This window comes from Trachinotus anak, unplaced genomic scaffold (genome assembly GCF_046630095.1).
Source record: "Trachinotus anak isolate AG129_WGS33_773 ecotype Australia unplaced genomic scaffold, CSIRO_AGI_Tana_v1 ptg000009l, whole genome shotgun sequence".
Taxonomy (NCBI): domain Eukaryota; kingdom Metazoa; phylum Chordata; class Actinopteri; order Carangiformes; family Carangidae; genus Trachinotus; species Trachinotus anak.
The window spans coordinates 20,947,376-20,973,887 of NW_027273860.1; the positions used below are offsets into that span (position 1 = coordinate 20,947,376).

At 40.1% G+C, this 26,512-nt stretch overlaps 1 protein-coding gene across 1 annotated transcript in view; it reads right to left on the minus strand.

Annotated features, from left to right (window-relative positions):
- The window catches only part of LOC139625593 (NEDD4-like E3 ubiquitin-protein ligase WWP1), a 32,787-nt gene extending 13,276 nt beyond the window's left edge, over positions 1-19,511 (minus strand). The window contains exons 1-10 of the mRNA XM_071485714.1: positions 19,237-19,511; positions 11,949-12,005; positions 10,465-10,543; positions 8,551-8,689; positions 5,912-6,036; positions 4,646-4,798; positions 4,341-4,413; positions 1,856-2,037; positions 337-757; positions 19-114 (exon numbers count right to left, since the gene is read on the minus strand). Of these exons, the coding sequence (XP_071341815.1) occupies positions 19-114; positions 337-757; positions 1,856-2,037; positions 4,341-4,413; positions 4,646-4,798; positions 5,912-6,036; positions 8,551-8,689; positions 10,465-10,534 (1,259 nt within the window). The 5' untranslated portion in view covers positions 10,535-10,543; positions 11,949-12,005; positions 19,237-19,511. The remainder of the gene's footprint in view (positions 1-18; positions 115-336; positions 758-1,855; positions 2,038-4,340; positions 4,414-4,645; positions 4,799-5,911; positions 6,037-8,550; positions 8,690-10,464; positions 10,544-11,948; positions 12,006-19,236) is intronic.
- Between the last annotated feature and the right edge of the window lie 7,001 nt (positions 19,512-26,512).

A 26,512-nucleotide genomic window follows, 5' to 3' on the forward strand; every position in this document is an offset into this window, starting at 1 on the left:
TTAAAGATGGAAACTCACCCTGGTGGCAGTGGCTGTGGTCTTTCCCAGGTAGTAGTCCTGGTGTTGTGGTCTACATAGTACGTTCTCCCATGCGGGTCTTTCCTCTGCTCCCATCTACAAAGACACAACAATTAACAACAACAAAAAAGTGCAAACAAAAAAAAGCTTCATAAGGCTGTGCAAGGTCGCTAAATTATTGTGATATACGAGTCTGTGCATGGGTTTGTTTAATGCTCAAAATGCTCACTTTAACTTCATGATGTAATCATAGGTTTGAAAATATATAGCAATATTAAGCAGGGAATGCAGAAAATGAACAGCTGGTGGTCATTTTACCCTGGTGGCAGAGGATCTGAGGCTCCAGCATTGGGGACCTGCTGTCTGGGCTTGGCCCCATCTGTAGTTACAGTTGTACTGCTACTACTGTTACAACCACTAGCCCCTGAAGCGTTTGCCTCTCCCAGTGCTGGGGAGGAAGAGGACGATGATGGGGAGGTTGTGACGGTGGTGGCCCCCTGTGCTGAGGAGGTGAGTGTGGAGGAAGCAGCAGCAGTGCTGTCAGGAGGCTTAGCAGCAGAAGAGGAGGCTGGAGCCTGTGTGGAGGGTGGCAGGGGTTGAGATGTGCTATTTGGTGCTGTGACAGAGTCTGGCAGGACACCATCTTGACTACAGTCCTCGTGGTCATCTGCAGGGGACAGCACATCACCTGTTGTAACAGATGATGGCCCAAGAGCAACGTCACAGGACTCCCCGTTGACTGCAGGGAAGTCAGAGAAAGACAAAGGTGCTGTTTTAGTGTATGGCCTAAACTCTCTCTTCATCTATGACTTGATGTCATCGATGTCTCAAGGAAAAGCATTGCCTTTTAAATGGCTGATTTTACAACAAGTGCCCATTAGTCCAGTTGTCTAGGAATCTACATACGTACACATGCAAGCTTATATCTTCTGTCTTATCAGCAAGTGTCTCTGTGAAGGAAAACATATCCACTGACGAAGGGAATTCAAGGGTTTAAGTGGATATTCACCTTCTTAAGCTAAATGTAGTATCTTCAAAACACTGCAAACTTGGTTTCTGAACTAATTACTTCTTTGTTAAATGCAACAAACAGCTGTTGACCAGTGAGTAGATGCTTTGTAGGGCTGTCACTTTTTATTTAGAATTCTAGCTGTATTCAAATATGGGCAAAAATTAATATTCTTAAATATATCATGACACCAAACCATCTGAGAAGTTATGTGTGGAAGTATTTTGGACTCAACACCAAAAACTTTGAAAATGTGATAACCTATCTTAGCTGAGGCTGACTGAAGAATATCAATTATTTACTCCTATGCCTGAGTGTAAACTCAGTGTGCAATTGGAGAAAACATTCTACTCAGCTTTGTTTTTTTTCCTCTTTCTCCTTTCTCTGTCTCTCTCTCCAGGGAGTTTTCGACAGAGGCGTTGACAGCAGCAGAGATTACAGGCCTCACTTAATGAAAATTAATCTACTGTTCACTAGGACTCAGTGAACCATGGAGAAATTTAAGTGGCCTGAGCACTGCCCAGGCAATACAGTGCATACCTGCTGGAAATATACATATGTATAACTGAGATGCTCTGGTAATGATTTGTATTACTCCATTTTTGACATGAGCCTTGCTGATCATAGATAATCAGTCAATATCTTGTCCAGTTTTCAAGTAAATCATAAATAATAATAAAAAAACAATCAAAAGGGATTATGGCCAGAAAAACACAATGACTGATAGCACTGAAACGGTAATAAACACACCACTGAAATCTGAGAACCCAGGGATTTTATTTTAACCTTTAGTTATTGTAATTCTCACATAGTAAAATGCAAACTCACCTGTCCTGCTCTCTGTGTCACTGTCTGAGGGTTGGTGGACTGGGGTGGAGTTGGGTGTGGTGTCTCCATTGACAACATGACCAAGGGCAGGGCTGCAGGAGCTGGAGGGCATCTGACCATCTACACCATTTGAGGCCGAGCAGGAATCTGACCTTGGGCCCACGTCTGTACCATTCACTGTGCTTTAGGAGAAAACAACCATTCTCAACAAATTCTAAACCTAAATATTATACATAAGTTATAAATATAATTTATATGTATACTAAAACATGTACAAAAAACTCCACGTAGTAAAAAAAAAAACAAAAAAAAAACAAACAAACAAACAAAAAAAAAAAAACAGTAATAAGTAGTAGTAACAATAACCAGGAAGGAAAAGTCAGTAAGAAGTTTTTACTACTGGCCCTAAATTGGCATGTAATAAATTTATTTTACAGGGGTTACTCAGAGCTAAATGTGTGCTGCTTCCACTCTCTGTGGGAGTGTCAGATAAAAGACTGACTAGCGACACTGAGACTATTGTCTTGTAGGGGTAAGGACAGAACATAATGGGGTGGTGTGGTGATGTAATGGGCACAGCTGAAAGGGCCCTTTTGTGAGGAAGGAGAGTTCAGTCGGTGCCACAGACGTGCCCACACCAAGACCAATAGAAGATCTCCCATATGACTCAAGACAAGGCTTTGTCTAGGCAAGAAGTAATAAGAGAAAATGCAGATCAGCAGGTAAGCAACCAGGGAGAAAATGTCAGAAAGGATCACAAGTGCAGACAACTCCAAAGAATGCTCTTACTATATTAATACCATGTGTCCAGTAAGACAGGATGTGACAACAGCAAATTTCCCACCAAATCTGCCCAGTTTAAATTTAATGTAGAACCTGGTAGAAGCTGAAAATCCTTCCAGTGATGTTTATTTGTTCATTTGTATCTATTAAGCACTTCACTTTCATAACTTATGTAGCAATATGAATAGGTTAATTACAAATACTAAATCAAAGTCAAGTGAACTTCCTGTTTTAGTACTATCATATGATGCTGGAAGAAAAATTAGATACAAAGACATCACAGATGAGCAGTTATTGAAATTCTTTTCGTAGAAACAGATGGTTTGAACTAAAAACAACATCACACTTCTGCAGCCAAGCTGGAAGCCGGTATTGTGTTTTAACAGGCCGTGAGACCTGGCACTTCTCCACAGGAAGGGTCTCCCTACTTGACGGTGTGAGAAACAGTAGAAACACAAGCACAAGGAATGGAGGGAAAGAAAGGAGGGAAATGCAACAAAGCAAAGTACACTAAAAACAGAAAAAATAGAAATCAAGGCACTAGCAAAGTGAGATAGACTCAGGAAGTAAAGGTTTCAAAAGAGAAAAATATACAAAGCAAGGTAGGTTGAAAGAGGTGAGCAGAAGAGATAAGAGAGGCTATGATGGGAAAGCTGCCAGAAAACAAACCAAAGCATAACTGTGATGTAAGATGATGAAGGACAACAAGTTTAAGAGACAAAGAGAGACACAAATGGAAAGAAGTAGGTCAGAGGGCTCCCTAAGCATCTGCTCCAAGCTAAATTACCAACTAACACTGTTTGGCCGCCTTTCATACGCTGCAAGTGAAGTCACATTTTGGGGAAGGAGCAGTGAGCCAAAGGACATGTTCAGACCAGAAATAGCACTCCATTGAAAACAAATGAGGGGAAATATACCAGTGTTAGCCACAATTTTAAGGCAGAGCAGTTTAAACTCTCACACAGTAAGCTTAACAACTCAACTCAACAGGACTGGACTTAGGACACATACCATGTGAGCACAGGTTCTAAGCAGGTGGTCCCTGGTGACCACACAGTGTGTGTGTAAGTGTATGTTTGTCTGTGTGTGTGTGTAGGTTTAACTCCTTTTGCAAGACTACCCAGGTAGCACCACACCCACACATTACAGATGGAGGAGATTAGTTGGGTAGTGTTTTTTTGTTTATCAGTGATGTATTTATTGTTTGTGAGTAATGTAATTTTTAATTCACTGAAACAAACAGATTTCTAGGAAGGGGAAACACTGTTAAGTTTTAAATATCCCCCTGCTTGTGTCATCCAGACCTCTCCGCAACTGCAATGCAGAGAGGAGCCAGGCAGCAGACATCCATATATTTTTGCCTTTCCAAAAAAAAAAAAACCAAAAAAAAAACCAAAAAAACCTGTTAGCCTCATTAAGGGGCACTTTAACAGTGTGACAGATGATTAAAAATTGGCACCAGTGGGGCAGCTGGTAGACCGTAAAGCAGGAAAAAGGGACAGACACAGACATGAGGTTAAAAAAAACTATCATAAGCCTTCTATTAAAAAGAGCTAGTGCAAGTCAATAGAATATGAGTACTGACATTAATCTAAAAAGGCCTTCATGTGTTCCTAAAAGGGAAAGGAACAGTGAAGCGGACATAATCTTCTTCATGAAATAAGTGGAGCAACCAAATGGTTGGTTCATTTAGTCTGTTTACCTGTTGGCAGCCCTTGAGGAAGAGGACGACGAGTCTCCATTTTCATGGATGGCATCACCATTCTGTTGGACTTCTGGAAAAAATTGGGGAAAACGATGTTTGTTTGCAGATATAATGTGTCTGTGTATATTTGGTGAATGCATGCAAACAAATAGAGGTTTGGGTGATAGTTTACCAGTATTTTTTGACTCATGTTCTGGACTCGCATTTTTCTCTACTTGAGCTTTGCTGTCGATTGTCATTTATTAGTCACACATGGTCCTAAAACTGACAACCCAACCATTACCCACCCCTAACACACTTACTGGTGCCATTTGCAGCATTGCCGTTGGTAAGCTGTGCCAGTTCTTCCTGGTCAGTGACAGTCAGCCCATCAAGGTAGACAGTCAGCTCCCCAGTAGGAACCACAGCGCCCTTCTGCTCCACGCTCAGCTTCAGCACCTCCTTCACATTCTCCACTGTAGAGCCAAAACAGGGATGTATAAGAGGACTGACATCAGGATAAACATAAAGCAATCCATTATAAATGTTACATTTGTAATGTTCACATTTTGTTTGCAGGCAACCTCAAAATGGTGATTCTGGTCAAAACAAACTTTAATGGTCCTATTATAAATCAACCAGATGCCAGAAATGTTTGTGTAGCTCAACTAAACCAATTCTTTTACATTATTTTTATCTGGTTGACTCCAAAATGGTCTGACACTCCAAGAATTTTATGCTGTTTATTCTTAGAATATTCTGTTTATACTATACTTTAACATCATTGGGAGAGGTAATAACAATGTGTAGGGCCATGTTCAGACCTGGTATTAACATCCGTCCTGAGAAATCCAATCACAAATGGACAGAAGTTCGGGTGAGAATGCACCCAGGATGCATTTGAGATCCAATCCCTTAGACCACATTCTGAGGTGGTCTGGGCCACATGTGGCCACATTATTTTAGCAGCGTGAGCGCAAATGTGTCCTGGCCATATTGAAGGATGGCCTACTCTACTGGCATCCTCTGCCACAGTATAACGAGTCCAAGCACAGTTTCATAACAAACTGAAAGTATTTTACTATTTCTAATGGATAAAACCTTATTTCACTATTGAGCTGTGCACAACACATTGATTCGCTCAACCTTTCATTACCGCATTCTCACTCGTATCTGTCTCTCTCACTCACACTCTTCTCACTCACACACAGAAGCATACTGACAGCACACCCATCAGTTGGATTGGCTAAAAACAATACTGCATACTTATTTATTTGCATATGAAGCGAGGAGGTGAGAGCCGATCCGATGTGGAGATCCATTTAAAGCCAGGTGTAAACAGAAGAACTTAGAGCTGACCACATGTGATTGGATCACTGAGGACACATGTTAATACCAGGTCTGAACAGAGCCTATGTAGCAACAAGCTCAGAATACATAGCCCTGATGTTGGCTAGTCTAATTAAGTAATACGTTAATGAATCTGCAGTAACTGTGCCACACCCATAACTGCTGAGTAAATGCACGACCATGACCACTCTACACCTTCTATTATGAAACAGTTCTATGTTCTATGTTTCTCATCATACATTTTCTGTCATGCTGCTCCAAGGCTTGCATTAGGTCCAGTGTGGCTTTGCCCAACAGAGCGTCTGCTTTCAGGGTGTGGTGACTCCATACTTTGAAATCCACCTGTGTGTGCGGTGTTACATTCCTAGATGGTCAGGAACACACAAAAACAAAAACACACACACATCAAGTCATTCTCAACTTTTAACACGTCAGAAATTAACAGCATCATCAGAAGAAGGCAAACAGACAGAGTCAAAAATATAACATAGTTAAAGTTACAATTGCTAACTTTTCCACAATAGAATGTCTACAAATGTCTACACCTATGTTAGATATTTTGTTGAGTTGTGTATTTGTGAATTGATACTTCCATCAATTCTCAAACCTGAGAAATCTGTGATTTTAATCCTAGTAATGCTCCATTTCATTGGTCACCTGTCAGTGACATCATATCCTCTATGCTCATATGTCAGGGTTGTGGCTGTCTGCCAGAAGCTCAAAATTGACTTTTATTCAGTTTTAAGCCACATTTTTACACCTTGCTCATTTTCAACTATATATTTTAACCAGATAAAGGATTTTAGTCATCATCTGTCTGAATCTAAATTATCAGAGAAAAAAAAAAACCCAAGCAAATGTTGACAGCTCAGCTCCCAGCTGCCTGTGTCCGCTGAACAGCTCTGATTTTAAATTTTTCTTTTTTGTTGTTTCTACCAATTTAATGCCCTGCCCTGGTCTGTTTGTTATAGAGACCTTATCCACAGAGATGTCCTTGGTTTTTAATGCCAGTAAAACCTCCTGTATGTCTGGTTCATAAGTTATCAGAGGTAAACAAGGGTGAGCAGCAATCTCAGCTCCTAACCCTTCCCTGACGTCTCATGTCCAAAATGAGAAAAATTGGCGAAAAACTGCCTTTAAATGTTAAACTGTGCTTCATACGGTTATAATCAGCTGTGTTTGTTCTGGAGACGAGGAGACCACTGTGGACAATTCAGCTCCAGGTAAAAGCATCCTGAATTACTGACACTGAAGGAATCCAAACCAGGAAGCTTCTCCTGGTTTGGATTCCTTCAGTGTCAGCAATGGTGGTATGGACAACAACTCCTATGATCCTACGCCATTTCATGATGTCACCCAATGGCGTCCTTTGTCATTGTTTTGATTTAGAAACCCCATGCAGTTCGAAGCACACTGGTTCATCATGCTTCTTCTTCTGTAGTAATAGGCCATACAAAGTAAAACAACACATACCAGTGTAAGTAACTCTGATAAGTATTTAGTGCCTGTGTACTCAATCAGTAGTAGTTTTAATATTTTGATCCAGAGTGGATTCACTGTGTACAAAGACTTTTTTGATTGTCCATATAATTTCAGAATACATAAGTATAATGTAAGTCTACTAGAATTGTTTGAGGACATACAGTACACATTCAGAAAGTCTTTTTTCACATTTTGTTATGATGCAGCCTTATTCCAAAATAAAAAATAGACTTTTTTAAAAATTTACTTTAGGATAAAAGTTAATCAGACTGCACTCAATACCATATAATGACAAAGTGAAAACATTGAAATATCACACTGATGTAAGTCTAAATAATTACATGATATTTCCAAGATATTGCCAAGATTTTTTAGATTAAGATTTCTAAAATTCTGTTTTCATTTTGTCATTATGGGGTGTCATGATGATGAGGAAAATTTGATTAAAAAAAAAAAAAATTCTGGTACAAAGCTACAGCATAACAAAATTTGAGAAAAGTGAGGGGGTCTGAACACTTTCTGAACGTACTGCACAGTATGTACTTTTAAAAGCATCATTCACCAGCTCCTCCTCTCTGCATCTGCTCCCCTTCAAAACAGAAAAAAGCAACAAAGAAAACAACTATTTCATTAGATACTTCTTTGTCTTACAGTTTCTGTTTTTCAACAACTGCTCCCCCTCCAAAAATCTCAAAAGAGTAACTTGTCCTTGCTGCAGGCTGAGTGACTGATGTACTGAGCTGATATTATGCTGCTTCCTTGTGTTTTCTGTCCTCACACAAATGAACACACAGGAAAAGTCATTGTTTTCATGGTTAAGCACATCAGCCAAAAGAGAAACATCTAGGATTGGAGCCTCAACGCCATGTGTACGACCTGTGACATGTTTCTATTTATCTCTCAGCAGAGTTTTACATAAGCACAGACCGCTTGACGATCAGTACTTATTCTAGGAACCTTAAAATTAAGGGGAGTACGAGAAGGCAGATGTTTGTGGTTGTCTCGACTCACATTGTGTGTCTCATTCTATGAGACTCACAACATCAGTGTTCATTCATAAAATGAAAATGAAAAAACCCTAACCTTAACCTAAACCTAATTCTAACCATAACTCTAAAACCAAGTCTTAACCCTCAAAATGTGATTAAGGTGTCTCAAAAAGTGAGGACTGGCCAAAATGTCCTCACTTTCCCAAAATATCCTCACTCTGTTAGTAAAATACTTTTTTTGGTCCCTACTATGTAGCAAGTACAAGTACAAGTACAAGTACAAGTACACACACACACACACACACACACACACACACACACACACACACACACACACACACACACACACACACACACACAGATTAAGACTGTCACACACACAGAGTAGGCAAATTGTTGCTTCTTACAGAGTGAGTCTCTCATCCCATTTAGGACTGGAGGAGCTGTGAGACTTTGCTGTGCGGCGTGACTCCCCCTCTGCTGTCACCTCCACATAAATGGCAGCCCCAAACAGGCTCTTCTTCCTCTTAATTTTGGCACAGGAAACTAGCAGCACATGAAGGAAGCAAAGAGACAAGTGAAAATCTTTACTTTCAACATTTTAGATTTTCACTATATACAGTTATGTGAAAAGAAAGTAAACCCTCTTTGAATTCTATAATTCTATGGTTTTACGTATCAGGACATAATCTGGTCATTCATCTAACCTCAGGTGTAAAACAATATACAACAGATTCCACTGTGTCATTATTTATTTAACAAAAATGAAGCCAAAATGGAGAAGCCATGTATGAAAAACTAAGTACTATGTGATTCAATAGCTTGTAGAACCACCTTTAGCAGCAATAAAATGAAGTAATCGTTTCCCATATGACTTTATTAGTCTCTCACATTGTCGTGGAGGAATTTTGTCCCACTCTTCTTTACAACGTTGCTTCAGTTGAAGTTTGCGGGCATTCATTTATGCACAGCTCTCTTAAGGTCCCGCCACAGCATTTCAATCGGGCTGAGGCCTGGACTTTGACTGGGCCATTGCAACACCTTGATTCTTTTCTTTTTCAGCCATTCTGTTGTAGATTTGCTGGTGTGCTTGGGATCATTGTCCTGTTGCAGGACCCAATTTCAGCCAAGCTCTTGCTGTCGGACAGATGGTCTCATATCTGACTCTAGAATACTTTGGTATACAGAGGAGTTCATGGTCGACTCAATGACTGCAAGCTGCCCAGGTCCCGTGGCTGCAAAACATCACCCAAATCATCACCCCTCCACCACCATGCTTGACAGTTGGTATGAGGTGTTTGTGCTGATATGCTGCGTTTGGTCTTCAACAGATGTGGCACTGTGCACTATGGCCAAACATCTCCTGTTTGGTCTTATCTGTCCAAAGGACATTTTTCCAGAAGTCTTGTGGTTTGTTCAGATGCAACTTTGCAAACCTAAGCTATGCTGCCATGCTCTTTTTAGAGAGCAACCTTTCCAAACAAGCCATACCTGTTCAGTCTTTTCTTTTCTGATTGCACTGTCATGAACTTTTAACATGCTAACTGAGGCCTGTAGAGTCTGAAATGTAGCTTTAGGGTTTTTTGCAATTTCTCTGAGCATTGCCAGTCTGACCTTGGGTGAAGTTGCTGGGACATCCACTCCTGGGGAGATTGGCAACTGTTTTGAATGTTTTGCACTTGAGAATAATCTTTCTCACTGTGGAATGATGGACTTCAGATTGTTTGGAAATGGCCTTATAACCCTTCCCAGACTGATGGGCAGCAACAACTGCTTCTCTAAGACAACTGCTTATGTCTTTCCTCCTTGGCATTGTGTTAACACACACCTGAATGCAAACTGCCAAAACCTTTATAGGTGGTCACACTTGCTGATGATCAGTTAATCAAGGGCATTTGATTAGCAGCACCTGGCTGCTACTTACCCACTAAATTCCTATGAAAGCAGTAAGGGTGTACTTAATTTTTCACACCTAGTGGCCTAGTTTTTGTTAAATAAATAATGACACACTGTAATATGTCATGTGTTGTTGTTCATCTGAGGTTGTATTTACAGAATTTTAAGACCTGCTAAGGACCAGATGAATGTTTGAAGTAAAACCATAGAAATCAAAGAGGTGTACTTTCATTTTCACATGACTGTAATTAGCGTTCTTGTTCACATATTCAGATTAAATAATGTGCTATATTAATGATACCATTAAGAAAAAAGATTTTTCACACAGTAATTCCTGCTGACAATGCTTCAGTGTGAGCTCTCTGAGCAAGTGACAGGGTCTACACCATGAAACCACGCCTCCAGGCTGTTGTTTTTGGACTCACCAATGGCATAAAGCTGTGACGTTCCTCTGTGGTTATGGCTGGACTCTGCTCTGGATGAGGCCGTGGCCATGTCATACACCTTCAAAACCATACATACAAAGATGACAGAGCTATACAATCAAAATAACAAAAACAAAACAAACGACAATAAAATAATAGAAACATTATGACCAACTTGCATTTGTTGTGTGCATGTATCATCAATCTTGTGTGTGTGCGTGTATGTGTTAGTGGGAATGTGAAATGGTGTTCTCCTCTTGAGCAGTAGCAGCTTGTCTTTAATCAGCCTTTCCATCAGCTTGCTCCTTTCAGAAGCTCATTAGAGGGAAATTGCAGGGAGAAGAAAGCAAGGAGTGGTCAGTGATGTCAGAGTTGGGAGCTACAACTGCAAAGACACAATAACCCCTGTGTAAAATCACTGCGTTATTACACCCAGATTTACAGTGGGTTTTACAAATTGTTCCAGGGAACACAGGTCCATATAAGAGGCATCACAGGCACCAGTGGGTGGTGCCTGTGATTTAATGAAACAATGAAAGTGAAACTGAGGACTTCAGTTTCACTTTCATTGTTTCATTAAAAAATGTAAGGCCATCTAAGCTTTGCTGTCCCAGAGACAGTCCAACAATAGTTTTAAAGAGTTTGTATCTTTCTGTTTCAAAGGCAGTTCAATTTGAGTTCCATTTGCATGAGATTGGCCTGAGAATAGAATCCTGAGGGACTACACAAGATAGAGGCGCTAAGGAGGATACAGAGTCACCAAGCCTGCCAGAGAAGTAAGGCATGAACCACTCCAGAGAAATACCTTCATTGCAACACAATACTCCAGGCACCAAGCAAGGATACTTTTGTCTACTGTGTTGAATCCAACTGTGAGATCTAACAATTGCAGAAACCCTGGAGTCAGTAGCTAATAAAAGATTATTAAAAACTTTTAAAAGTACATATTAGTGCTCTGAAGGCCTTTTAAACCGGACTGGAAAACCTCAAGAATGTCATGTGTGTCTAAAAATATTGCAATTGTAAGCAAACATCAAACACACATGACATATACCGTGTAAATTCACAAAGAAGAAACAGGCAAGCTCTGCAGGGTTCCAATACAGTGGAGAAGTCTAGGAGCTGCTAGCATATTCTGAACATTTTGTTATATGAGTTTAACAAACGCCAAAGTAGAAGAATTGATCTGAAACTGATCTGAGTTAGCCAACTGCTGCTTTGGCTCATGGATCATGTTTGTGCTTCATCCATGCTACTGTAGTCTGGACATTTATATGAATTGTCTGTCCTCTTTACAAGTTTTTGTGGTATACAGGATTGTGGTTGAGATGCTCTTTTTTACGTACACTCTGCCTGAAATATATTTGACTTATCTTCCTTTATTCATTGCTCCATATTTTCATTCTATGTTCATAAAAAGAATGTTTATGAACATAAAAATACATATAATACAGATTTAAAAAATAAAATAAAATTATACTTACGATTGGTGTGTGCTGCTAGACCCTCTGCTTCAGTCTACTCCATGTCCCATGGTTCCTCTGAAACAGAAGAGATCGTTTTTAGCTCAAGGCTCAGCACAGCTTGTGCAAACTAGCCTCTGATTAAGACAATCATATAGGAACAATCACTCACAATCACTCATACTAAATGTTGTGTTCCCCAACATGGAGGAATAAATAGAATAAATAAGTTCTATGGTTGCAAAACTGCCTCAATCCTCACTACAACCAATCATCAGTCACACCCACAAATGACTGATGCTCGTTTTACCATGTTCAGCTTCAAATCTCTGTGTTCATTTGAGCTGACTTCTCCATTCACAGCAATGAAATGACTTCTTCCTTCAGTAAAATTAATTTTGTGCAGTGATAACATATTACTGTCACTACTATTATCAGCATACTACAAGAGGCCCAGTAGAACCCGACACATTTTAACTCCCCGTGCATTTGCCTGAATCCACAATTGTACTCTCAGTCGCCTCCTCTCAAATGTCTTGTTAAGACACCCAACAGTGTAGAGAGATGGGATGTGATAAATGTATGTATGAAAGACTTCTGGACACTTAGCCACTGCCAGCACATTAGTCATAATAACAACTCCCTGCTGCAAGGTAATGTTAAAATGCACTACCTCATACAACCTCAGTGCACTGGGAAACAACCCCAATAACTACCAGAAACATTATCATCAGAATCAAGTCACCAGCTGCTCACCAGCTCTTTCATACAATGTACTGCATATGGTCTGAGAGCAATTTTTCCAAGGATGCAGTTGGACACAGTAGACAGGCCAGGCCTTCCCTTTTCCTAGCTAGACCTCATTTTCCAAGATTTAAATCTGATAAACTGGACCTATGAGGTTTGATTTTTCCAAGCAACAATAATTAGTTACCTAATTTATTAGTCAATCAACAGAAAATCAATTAACAATGATCTTAATAATTTTAGTAATTAATTTTAAGTAATATAAGTATTTTTTTAAAGCACAAACTGCCAATCATTCACTGGTGGTTAATTACATTCTTTTCTTTCAAAATATATTTGGGTTTAGAACAATACAAGCACAAGAATTATTCCATTTCAAATGTGATTGAAGTTTACTGTATTTATTTAAGTGATTAGCAGATTCATCTAAAATGAAAGCCAACAGATGATGAACATCAAATATGTAGGATCATCACTGGTGATAAAAACAAGTCTGACTCAACAACTCTGCAACCTGCACAATAATGTTTAACCTTGCATCTCAGGTTTAAGTTTTCCTTTTAAAATTATGTGTGACTGGTTGCTTATCCTGGTCGCCAGCAGTGATGGAATATACTGGATCAGGTATCGGGGTACACGAGTCTATGCACCGATCCGATACCACTGAATTTATTAATAAACTTTATAGCTTCACATCCAGATAAAACGGCAGTTTTCCTGGAAATCACCATCTTCTTCACTGTTCTAAAACACACGCTGCATAGCACACAGGAAGTTGTGCTATGCAGCCACTGGCATCAACTGTTATGGAGCAGGGAAAAATATATGATTTCCATAAAATAGTGCACTGTTAGCCGTCGGCTAAACGCCAGCAATTTGACAACATGTTGGAAAGTTCCAACAGTAAAAAGGCAACATGTACAGAATGCAAGGCTTTAATTTTGAGGGGTGGTAGTGTTCCATTTACAACCAGGAAAAACAAGCAGGCTAAGAAACCAAACTAAGTGACTTGCTCTTTCTTCCTGTCTATCGATCTAGTCCACTTTGTTCACAGCACAGGACCTACACACACAAAGAGTGTGTCAAAGACAGTCGGCAGTCAGAGTGTGAGTGCATGTGTCGCTTTTACAAACAGAGGAGGCAACCATGTCAATGTGATGTCAATGTGAAACTATGGCAGGGCAAATAAAATGTAATATTAATTTAACACTATAAATAATAATAATCATAATAAGCCAAAATTTCTCGTTTACGTATATCTTTGTTTATTTTTTAAAATTAGATAGTTAGTGCTCCTGATAACGGACATTAGTGTTTGTATTCCATAATATTTCTTTATATTCTGGGACACAGTGGGACTAAAAATCAGTTCCAGACTTTTGACCTGGCCCAGTCCAGTTTTTCTCTCTTCATTAGATCTTTCTGTGATGAAATTCTGTAGATCTGAATCGCACAGATTTTGAGAACTAGAACTAGAACGAGCGCATTAGAATTTCTAATGAAACAAGAGCAGGAAACATTATCCTGCAAAATAACTGGATGACTAGATTCTTGTTGTCTTCTGCTTAATGCACATTGTGTAAAACTGGACTCACTGGTTGCTATACTTGGAGCTGTGGTCCTAAACCCACTGTGCTGCTCTGCTCCACCTGTCTCTTGTCTGTACAGTTGCTGCTGATAGATTTGTAGATAGATTTGTAGATAAGTTTGTCTGGATTCTAACAGTTTTCTCTGAGATTTTCAGCCACATTTTTTTTTCGTTTGTTCAACTTTGTTATTCATGTAAAACAAGTCAGCACTGCTGCCTCAGTGTTTAAACAATGATCAATATACTCACATCAACAGTAAGTGGGTGGACAGACCCACAGGACCAAAGTGAACATAGTTTTCTGGGGAGACAGATGTGAGGGAGATAACAGCCACACGGAACCGATGTGTCGTGCAGTCTGCTCTACTGGGCTGATCATCATACAGAGCTATCAATCTCTCTCCTTACTCTCTCCCACTCCCTCCCTCTCTCACCCTTGTGGCCCAACAACCAGCTCAGCCCATCAGGAATCTTATTGTGCCTCCCAGTTAGTCACACCCTACTCTGCTCTGCTCACATTTTGAGGAATGTGACACAAATGATGAATCATGTCACTATCCTCAACCCAACTGCTACTCATCAGTGTTCATTTTTATGACCTGACCCGCATATTAACCACAGTGCTCATGGATATAACTGGGATCACTACTGTCCACATACAGCTACATATGTACTATCATAACAAATAACACCACAATGGTATACTGAAATGGTCTAAATTGATGCTTCAGCTATCAACACAGCCATGCCTGTAAAGTTAGCTAAGAAGTAAGGATCAGATCTCTGTTCATCCTGAACACAATTTCTATCATCTCCTAGATGACAGGACATCATTAGCCTTGAGCCCTGTGTCAGCGATCCCTCAGATGACCATCAATCACCAAGATCATCAGCCATCAGTACAACTGATGGTACTGGATCGGTACTTGATATTGGACGATACACAAGTTCATGTATCAGAATCGACATCTAGAAGGAACAATGTATCGGAACATCTTTAGATTGACAGCACAGATGCTTCCAATGTCCCTAAACACTCCACAGACTCTTTAAAGGTAAGGTGTCTCAACAACAATCAGCAGCTGTTTTTAATTCTCACTACTTTTATTTATGTTGGCATGACACAAAAGCTTTTCACAGTGGTGGTAGGCTACAACTCCTGCTGTATCCACAGCTGCTTTCTTGCTGTTTAAAGGTCAGTGTGCCTGCATGCGTGCGCAAGACAGAGAGAGAAGGACAGAGGGAGGGAGGGAGGGGGAGAGAGAGAGAGAGATGAGAAAAGACTGAGAGGACACAAACAAGTATATTTCAGAGCCAGCCAGCAAAAGCTGATGCTTCCTGTGAGTAGCTCCCACCCAGTGTGGCACCAAAATACAGTGATTTCAGAAAGTGTTCAGACCCCTCCACCTTATGTTATGTTGCAGCCTCATGCTAACTCAAACTGAACTCAATATCCAACAATGATGAAGCAAAAACATATTTTTAGAGATTTTTGCTAATTTATTAAAAAGGTAAAACTAAAATATATCACATTGAAATTAAATATTCAGATGTTTTTCTATGACGCTTGAAATTCAGCTCAGGTTCCTTCACCATGAGGTGGAAGGAACTGCCTGCAGAGATCAGAGACAAGACTGTGTAAAGGTACTGGAAGCTACAAAAAAAATCTGCTGCACTGAAGGCTCCCAATAGCATAGTAGCCTCCATAATTCTTCAATGGAAGAAGTGTGGAACAACCAGGACTCTTCCTAGAGCTGGCCACCCAGCTAAACTGGGCAATCAGGGGAGAAGGGTCTCAGTAAAAGAGGTAACCAGGAACCTGATGGTCACTCTGGCTGAGCTCCAAAGATCCTGTGTAGAGATGGGAGAAACTTCCACAAGGACAACCATCACTGCAGCTCTCCACCAATCTGGGGTTTATGGTGGAGTGGCCAGACAGGAGCTTTCCTCAGTAAAAGACATGAAAGCCACCTAAAGTTTTTGAGGGAAAAAAAAAAAAAAAAAACACCTAAAGGATTCTATCTGAAACCAAGACTGAACTTGTTTGACCTCAATTCTAAGCCTCATGTCTTGAGGAACCAAGGCAGCACTCATGACCTGTCCCAGCAAAGAAGCATGATGGTGGCAGCATCATGCTGTGGGGTGTTTTTTTAACAACAGGGACCGAGAGACCGGCCATGGTTGAGGGTAAACTGAAAGGCGCAAAGTGCAGAGATATCCTTCATGAAAACCTGGTCCAGAGCACTTAGAACCACAGACTGGATTACACAAAGGTGCTGGAAACATTTCTCAGATGTTTTGGTCCATGTTGACATGATAGCATCACACAGTTGCTGCAGATTTGTCGGCTGCACATTCATGATGTGAATCTCCTGTTCCGCCACATCCCAAAGGTGCTCTATTGAACTGAGATTGATGACTGTGGAGGACATCTGAGTAAAGTGAACTCACTGTCATGTTCAAGAAACCAGTTTGAGATGATCTGAGCTTTGTAACATGGCGCGTTATCCTGCTGGAAGCAACCATCAGAAGATGGTACACTGTGGTCATAAAGGGATGGACATGGTCAGCAACAATACTCAGGTAGGCTGTGGTGTTTAAATGATGCTCAGTTGGTACTAAGGGGCCCAAAGTGTGACAAGAAAATATCCCCCAAACCATTACACCACCACCAGCCTGAACCATTGATACAAGGCAGGATGGATCCATGCTTCCATGTTGTTGACACCAAATTCTGACCCTACCATCAACTATAGCCTCAGTTTCCTGTTCTTAGCTGACAGGAGTGGCACTTGGTGTGGTCTTCTGCTGCTGTAGCCCCACTGCTTCAAGGTTCGACGTGTTGTGCATTCAGAAATGCTCTGCTGCAGAACTTGGTTGTAACAAGTGGTTATTTGAGTTACTGTTGCCTTTGTATCAGCTTGAAGCTGTTTGGCCATTCTCCTCTGACCTCAGAAAGAGCTGCTGCTCACTGGATATTTTCTCTTTCTCAGACCATTCTCTGTAAACCCTGGAGATGGTTGTGCGGCAAAATCCCAGAAGATCAGCAGTTTCTGAAATATTCAAACCAGCCCGTCTGGCACCAACAACCATGCTACGTTCAAAGTCACTTAAATCACCTTTCTTCCCCATTCTGATGCTCAGTTTGAACTCCAGCAGGTCATCTTGACCATGTCTACATGCCTAAATACATTGAGTTGCTGCCATGTGATTGGCTGATTAGATATTTGTGTTAATGAGCAGTTGAACAGGTGTACCTAATAAAGTGGCTGATGACTGTATGTCAATGTGTTAATTTTCAGGTTTTCATTTTTAATTCATTTGAAACAATTTCACTTCATCATTATGGGGTATTGTGGGTAGATTGATGAGAAAAAAAATATTTTAAACATTTTAAGCACAAGGCTGCAACATAAGTGAAGAGGTCTGAACACTTTCTGAATGCATTGTGTACAGTACATTTCATTTAGTCATTTAGCAGACGCTTTTATCCAAAGCGACTTACAGAAAGGGGAACAATCAAGGTTAAGTGCGATAAGAAGTGTTAGCGCAGCAATAAGTGCTAGTGACGATTCTTTAAGTGTAGGTTTGTCATGTAGTGCTAGGAGAGAAGGTGCTCTCTGAAGAGCTGGGTCTTCAGGAGTCTTTTAAAGTTAGTACATGTACAGTACAGTACATGACAGCCTGAGCTGTGAAACCAGGATGTTCACAACTGGTCATGAAATACAGTAACAAAGAGTGTATAGAAAACCTTCATTAGCCACTGAAACAAAGTCTTGTTTTACCATTTCTCTTTGCATCTCCACAATGGGAAAATTTAAGACAGCTGAGCCTAATCTGCATTGATAGGGATTCCCATCAGGTGTTAACTGAGTCCATGTTAACTATGTTACCCCTGTGGTACACTGTGCTCAAAACTCTCCATTTTTGCCAGTCAGGGACTATAACAGTGCAAGTGTTATATTGTTCCTGTCCAGTATTTATAGAAGGGGCGCTACTGAAAGGTTGCTGTATTAAATAGCAGTGTGCCTGCCTCATGACAGGCCCATGTTTACCTGTCTTAACTGAGACCTGAGTTGTGCCTATCCAAAGAAACACCTTACAGGCAAGAAATGTCAACACCTCCAAAAGTTAAAACATGATCCAATGTTTTCTTCCTTTTCAGATGACAAAATTAAGTAGACAGGACCATGGATTATTGGATAGTATTGGAGCAGACTGCGTATACTTTCAAACTATCCATAGGCCATATGCTAACAACAGCCTGTTATTTTAAACGCAACTACTGATCATAAACACACAGACTCTTACATGGTTAACGCACACCGGCTAACTTGAATAACCTGACATGCTAACGTTAGCTTATAAACTAATAATAAGTTAGATAACTACTGGCCTTCGGGGAGTAACCGTCTTAAATCTTACCCAATGTTTGGTAAACTTGTGTTTGCATAGATGCAGCAACTGTCACATAAAGCTGACTAACGGCATGTAGCCATGTACTGGAAATAATATGCAACCAAAGCTAAAGTCAGCTAGCTGAGCCGTCAATAAACTAGCCAGTTAGCGACAGAAAAGAAATCCCAGTTTAGTGCTGTTGTTGGAGTAACTAGCCTAACGTTAGCTGGCTGTCGTTCCAACTACCGTTATTATATGGCAAACCAGATGGTAATGTCTGCATACAAATGAAACACTTGGTACGTTGGTTTTATCTTTAGCAATACATCAGACACGGCTAGTTTAGCCAGCTGACGTTACAAACTTAGCCAAGTTAGCATTTATCCAACTGCTGCCAGCTAGCCGGCGTGCTAACTAACTTAGCTACTTAGCAGCCGTGCTAGCAGTCCGCCATCACAGAGCTAGTCAAACAGTTTGGTTCATGTGAAGACAGACTTGCCATAAATTCATTCTGACATTATGGAAAGGCCGTCGGTAACAGTAGCGGTTTAAGTCACACAAGCAGCAGTTTTTTACCTTGCCCGTTGTCCCGCTCCTTTCCTACTCTCCCTGGCTCTGCGCCTCTCTAACGTTGCGGTTGTCGGTAAAATACCCAACCGGACAGGCCCCGCAGTCTGCTACGGTTCTCTTGCCATCTCTGAGCAGAAGCCTCCGATCAGCGAGCAGTCGGGCGACAGGCGCGCCACCCCAAATACTGCTGTGTAATAACACGGGACGCGAGTTAGCCCCCAGTCAACAATTCACACCGTCTGTAGAATGTTGTTACTGCACAGCGTCGCTGCTGAGGCAGTTTAATGGACAGTTAGACCAGACCTGTGCGTATCAGCCACACATTCAGTCACATAATGTGCATTTTTTTTACATTGCACACACCATTACACTGAGCATGTGTCCTTACTGGCCAGTGTTGTTGATGTTTTTGTTTTCCTATTTTTATATTTCTCAAATTTCTCGTTTGTTTCTTTTATTTCTATTCATTTATTTTCACAATACATTAGCTCACTTTTTAGCTTCTACTGCAGCAATATTACTCATCATAGTGTGTTGTCATACTGAGTGGTCTATTTCATTTCACTTTACAAATTGTGGTTTATGCTTGTATGTTACAGTGGTTTCAAGCAGGTGGTCAGGACCCAAAGGGATCACAAAATGAAAATAAGAAATTAAATTAATATTTTCTGTTACTCAAAAGGGTGTTTATAGGCTATCATCTGACTGTTTTCCTTTGATTATTGCTGCTATTATTAGGGAATATTGAGTAAAGTTACCTCTTCGGGCTGTTTCAATCATGCCAGTGATGGAACTGGTTGATTTACTCATGTCAACTCATGTCCACACATAAGGTTATCCCCTGTGGTGAGGGGTCACAAGTAGATACTGTTTTATTTTCTATTAAATATTGCAGAATGACTTATAATCAAGCTGCTTTTCTTACACTGCATTTATTAAAGGGGCGCACCACACAGGGACATTTTTTTAACTTGGTTTCACTCAGAAGCACAAGCTGCTCATTTCCACTGCTGTAGAGGCCGTTGATGTGGTCTGGCATATGTCAGTTGATGATTCTAACATGGACCCTGCAGTAGTACAACCCGGTATCATCGTGTGTTTTTTCTTTAAGCAAAAGCATGCGTAAACTGTGTGTAAGCTCTAATTCCCCAAGAAAACAGATTTGACATCTATATCTATTTACAGTGAGGTTTATACAATTAATCAAACCTTTAATTAAACCTCAGGACACGTTGACTGGGGTTGAGAGCAGACTCACTGTAGGGACCAATGGGAGGAATGGGACAGATGCTTCAGCCATATGCAGAAGTAAACTGTCAATCTCTGCTCTGATTTGTTCCGCCTAAGGGCAGTTTGAATCTCAGTCTTGTAGATTGCAATCACCTGTGTGAATCTGTGTCAATATAATACCTCTTCTGCTTTGTGATGATTTGACATTGGCTGACAAAGATCCTTACAGATCAGAATGTTGCTGTTTTATTACATTTTTTGGGAGCTATTAGCACAGTGTGCGTAGCTTTTTTCTTAATTTTGCCCTTCATTTAATCCAGCACCTGTGAAAGTGCTTTTGGATGTATGTGCTTAACACCCTGTTTAAGCTTCAACAATAAATCACACCTTTTAATAACAGAATCCTATGTGACAATTTAAAAGATGTTTAAACTTGGTCTGCCAATCTGACTTGATATTTTAATGTTTTATTCTCACTATACATCACATTCCATTGAGTGTAAATGCATCCAAAGAATTCTTCAACCATTTATCCATTTATCTGAAAATAGATTCACATTTGTGAATCAAAGGGCATAAGTGTGCTTATTAAATATATTAGAAAACCCAAAACAACAATAGTCACAATATAGCTCACTTAGTTACAGGCCAGCCAGATGATTTACTTAAATTAATTCACTTTCAAAGCAACAAACAGGAGTTAACTCCAAAAAATTATTTTTACCATGGAAAATGTATACATTATGGTAAGGTTTGTGCATTTCTCATGTGTATCCCAGATATATATAAACTCTATAACTGAACTGATTTCTACCCTAACCAGCTGTCTGTTAACTTTGTATTTAGTGGCCCATTTTAAATGAACTATTAAAAAGGATCTTAGAACATTAGGTTAAGCAGGGTTTGTACTAAAATGGAGTGCAGACAGGAAATTAAGCTTTAAAAGCCAAAATGATGAAACTGCAACTCTCTCAATTGAACCATTCAATAATATTGATCTGCAATGATATAAAAGAACCAGTGCATAAGAATTAGGAGGATCTAGTGACAGATATTGAATACAATATTCATAATTATGTTTCCATTCTGTATAATCACCTGAAACAAAGAATCGTTGTGCTTTCATTAGCTTAGAATGAGCCCTTCATATCTACATAGAGAGCAGGTCCTCATCCACAGAGCCCACCATGCTGCACCACCATATAGCTACAGCAGTGGGGAACCATCAGGGCCTTCAGAGAAGGCCAAACATATCAGCATTTTAAATGTTATATTTAATCTGACTCACAGAGGGCCTGAAGCCCCCACAGCTTTTTCTGTTTGTTTAGACAGTGGCAGGTGAATTAACCAATGACATTTTGATTTATAGAGGATGGGACCAAAAATCTCTGCACTAGTCCTTCCTAAAGACTTCAGGCTGGAGCAATCAGACAGAGGATATCATTAGAGGCCTTTTGAATAGGTGCAATGGCTGTCTTCACTCAGAACATTGTGGGGACACAATCTGTAGACAAATGAAACAGCAAATGAAAACAGGAGCACTTGAAATATCCCACAAGAGAGCTTAAAACAGAACCAGGCAGCCCAATATGCTCACTACTCAAGCTGCGCTGCCCATGCAAATTATGCATGTTCCAAAGCTGGTGTCAATACTTACAACTTCATAGAGAGAATGATAATACATAATACATCAATCTGATCAGGCAAGACTTCAATTGAGCCTGGTCTGCAAAACTTTCACTATTTAAGCTGTATGAGTAGTCTAGAAGAAGAATATCTTTATTGTCATTGCAACATACACAAATGTACAACGAGATGAGGTTTCGCAACTCTCAAGATGCTCTTGGAATAAGACTATGAGAAAGGTAGAAAAAAAGTATAAGAAAGTATAACAATCTTCAAGTAGAATTGTAAAATAAGTTTAAGAATAAAAATTAAAAAAATAAATAAAGTTTAAAAATTATGAATTAAAAGAAATTAAAAAAATAAAGTGCAGCATCAGATTAGAGTAAAAGTAATACTGTGCAACGGAATCCCAGATGCATATACTGTGCAAATAACCGTACATTCATTTGCATAGCCGTGCATCGTGCTGATGTGTGTGTGTGTGTGTGTGTGTGTGTGTGTGTGTGTGTGTGTGTGTGTGTGTGTGTGTGTGTGTGTGTGTGTGTGTGTGTGTGTGTGTGTGTGTGTGTGGCCCAGCAGAGGACGCCAAAGTACATATTTGTAAGTGCCTTTTTTTTTACATATCTACAATGATTTATAGGTGTATTGTTTTGTATTGTATTGTGTATCATACATTGTTACATGTGCAATGATGTGAATGTGTATAACTGTGTCACATCTATTTGACTAATTATTTATATAAAGTGTTACGTTAAGCTCACTCAGACATAATTAAATTGTTAGGTGGATTTCTGTGATCGTGTGTTTAAATGGACACCACTGCAGTAGAGCGCACCTTATACTGAACTGGGAACCAACTCTTTACAACAGAGAGACTAACTATATGCATATCTCATTTTATTTACTGCAGCACTCTACAAAATCTGTGTATACAAAATATACTTCAAAAGCACAGTATATGTGAAGTCAGCATAGCTGTTTGAAATCAGTGGTGCAGCATTTCAGTCTGGTGCAAATGACTATAAATGTGTTACCGAGCATTTCATATGGAAGAAAGTTCTGCAGACATTTCCCAGCTCTCTCTAACAGGCTGCATTTGACTTCACAATTCAGTACCATTAAATCTAAAACACATGGAAAATGTTTTTTCTGTGGCCAGGATATCCCCAAAACAAACCACTGGCATGATTTGCTTATTACTTAATTCCTATATTTGTACTAGTCAAGACTTTGCTCATGACTTCCAGGACAACACTGACTATGAAGGATCTGGAGAGATTATCATATAAAACTTTTTTAGACCTGTGCTTGTGGGGCCTCATGAACCCTCCTTGCACAAGCATGTCATACCCTGATAAAAGCAACATTGACTTATCACTGACTTACATTAGACAGCAGGAAAATGAAAATATGTCTGTCATCATAGGCATAATTCTTGCAGTGCCATCCCATTAAGAGAATGCTGTATGCTCTACTCATGTCACTCACATTGCAAAAATGTCTGAATACTCAACACGTCTTTGATTACATTTGTTCAAAAAGTCATATTTACAACCACTATAAATAAAACACAGTACACTAAAATCAGCAAAAACAAACAAATAAGCCATTTACAGAGGTTTCACAAGGCCAGGCTAATTATATAGTGTTAACATCAGGATCATCTGGAACATGTGGTGCACACAGGGACATAACCACCTGTGCAATCTTATGCAATCCAGCACACTAGCCATGCAATAAATAATTTGTAAAACTGTAATGTTCAGTTTTAGTTGAGGAATTCAGAGAGCTGTTGACCAATACGGTTCTTTTCAAGGCTCAGCCTTTTGTTTTTGGATTGGATTGCATTACAGAGGGTATGCATTGACGTCACTCACTTTTTTACAACGCCAAATCCATCAACAACACTGAGTGGAAAAAAACCCCTCACCAACGCTGCTCCAAATGTAGACAGAGGTGCCAACTTAGAGGAAAAAAAGTGAGTATCTCGAAAAATGAAATTCCTTTGGAAATTCCTTTTGATGCATATGACTTACTGGAGTCTGCAGACTTTGAATCTGAGTTTTGTGATGCAGATTCAAAGTACTTCAACACCAGGGAGTTAATACTATACACCGAAAAAGCTAGAGGCAGCATGAATCCTGGTCCTATTTTAAAGCGGGATTTGTCAATGTGTTTGTCCACATCAACTATTAAATATAATAATCTGTGTTTTAAATGTATTTTCATATTTGAAAGCCTGTTTACCAGTAATTTGTAAAGCATTCATGACAACTTTCACATTGGTTCCCACAACAAAAATTTGTATGTGTATTTGAACTTAATTCTCTGTGACCTGCACCTAATAGACAAATGAATGAAATGTGAGGAATGTCTGGATGTAGAGTATCATCTTGGCATTTGGAAAGTCTGCAAACATCATATGTGTAGCCTGTGAAATCTGTGGTGGCCCATCTGTTTCTCATGTGGCACAAGGTTTTGCAGCTTTCAGCCCATGTGCATCCTGATGTCAGTGGGTTTCACCGAGGTCAGACAGCTCCCCAGAGGTCCTGTGGAGCTACATAACAAATAACATAGTTAGCTGGAGCAGGAGCCTACAGAGCCTCTGTGGACATATGAGAAATATGAGGAAGAGATGGGAATGAGCTGTGTGGTGTAAAAGGTTCTGTGCATGAATCTGTAGACTCCAACACAACCTGTCAAACTGACTCACCAGTCAGTGATGCACCATCTCATCTCACCTCTGGGGACGTGTAAACTGCCTGGGCCCAAAGGGGAGTTACCTGCAGTGAGGATATGATACAAAAACAATCTTCTCTTCGGTGAGCCCTCAGGTGATGAACTGAATTGAAAGCTTTATTGTGATATGTCATTTGCTGCACAAAACCCCAAAAACACTATGCATAACTGCACACACTCATTCACACACATTCTCTGCATTTTTGATAAATAGTATGAATAAAAATAACAGCATATTAAGAGCATCAGCATCATAGAAGAACACAATTTCATACATAATACTGTATGAAATATTGCACATAATATCCCAAGATTATTGCACAAAATAAGACCACAGTGAGTGCACATAGTAAATAGAAATAGGAATCTGTGTTTAAGAAGTCAGCCCATCATTTCCTCAGCAAGAGAACATCTTGGGGATGAAACTGAACCATGACAACCATGTGTTACCATAACAATTCTGCCTCAGACTGAGTGGATAACAACAAGGACGAGCTTTGCCATTGCTTGAGTGGCTTTAAATGTATGCGTTATAAATTAAAGCACCAAAATGCATTACATCATGATGTAAAGGCAGCAGAAAATGTACGAGATTTAACTTTCCATTTGATTTGAAACTATGACTTATATTTGGTGTCCAGTTCATAACTTTAAATGGACAGACCAATGTCTGTCTCTTGGTTTTTCCATTTCCTCAACAACTGCTCATTTGACTGACTTAAAGCTTTCTGGGTGTATTGCTGAGGACCTAAGAAAGTTTATTATCAACTGTTAATCTTTTTGGATGAGTGGTCCTCAAGAATGTGTCAAACATTGCTTTTCTACACGTAACTTGATAAAAAAATGAATGCAGATCCATCCATCCATTCATCCGTGTTCTGCCCAGGGTCTGGTCACAGTGGCAGCTGGCAGCCCAGACATCCCTCTCCTCAGTAAAGTTTTCCGGCTCTTCCTGGGGGATCCCAAGGCATGAGATATGTAATCTTTCCAGCGTGCTCTTAGTCTACCCCAGGCCTTCTACCACTTTGACATGCCCAGAAGATTTCCAATGGAATGCACCCAGGAAGCATCCTAACCAAATGCCCAAACCACCCCAGGCTTCTTTTGACAAAACTTCCTTTGGATGTCAGAGCTCCTTACCCTGTCTCTAAGGTTGAGCCCAGCCACCCTCATGACCATAGGCAAAGGTTGGAATTAAGATCGACCGGTAAATCAAGAGCTTTGCCTTCAAGCAACACCTCCTGCTTCATCAGAGCCGTCCAGCACAACGCCTGCTTTGCTGCTGATGCTGCACTGATCCATCTGTCCATCTCTTGCTCCAACCTGCCCTCACTCCTTCATGAATACAGATAAACTTTCTTCCGGGCATTTTGTGGTTTCCCCCTTAATATGAGGGGAGGCAACATCAAACAAACATGTGTGAAATGAATGTGGCAGTGTGATCTGAACATACTGAATTTTACAGCACAGATACCCAGCAACACCCAGTAATCCCGATTATATTTGTGCAAAATTATTTTCAGGATTGGATTTTCTTGATGTTTGAATGCAGACAACCTCTTCACTGATCACACTCCATGAAAGGGAAATGACAGAATAATAATGGATTAAACCTATCCAGGACCTTCCTACAGGTGCATGTCCGTTCTAGCTGAGAGAAACTCCTGCTGTCTATGGACTGATGCCC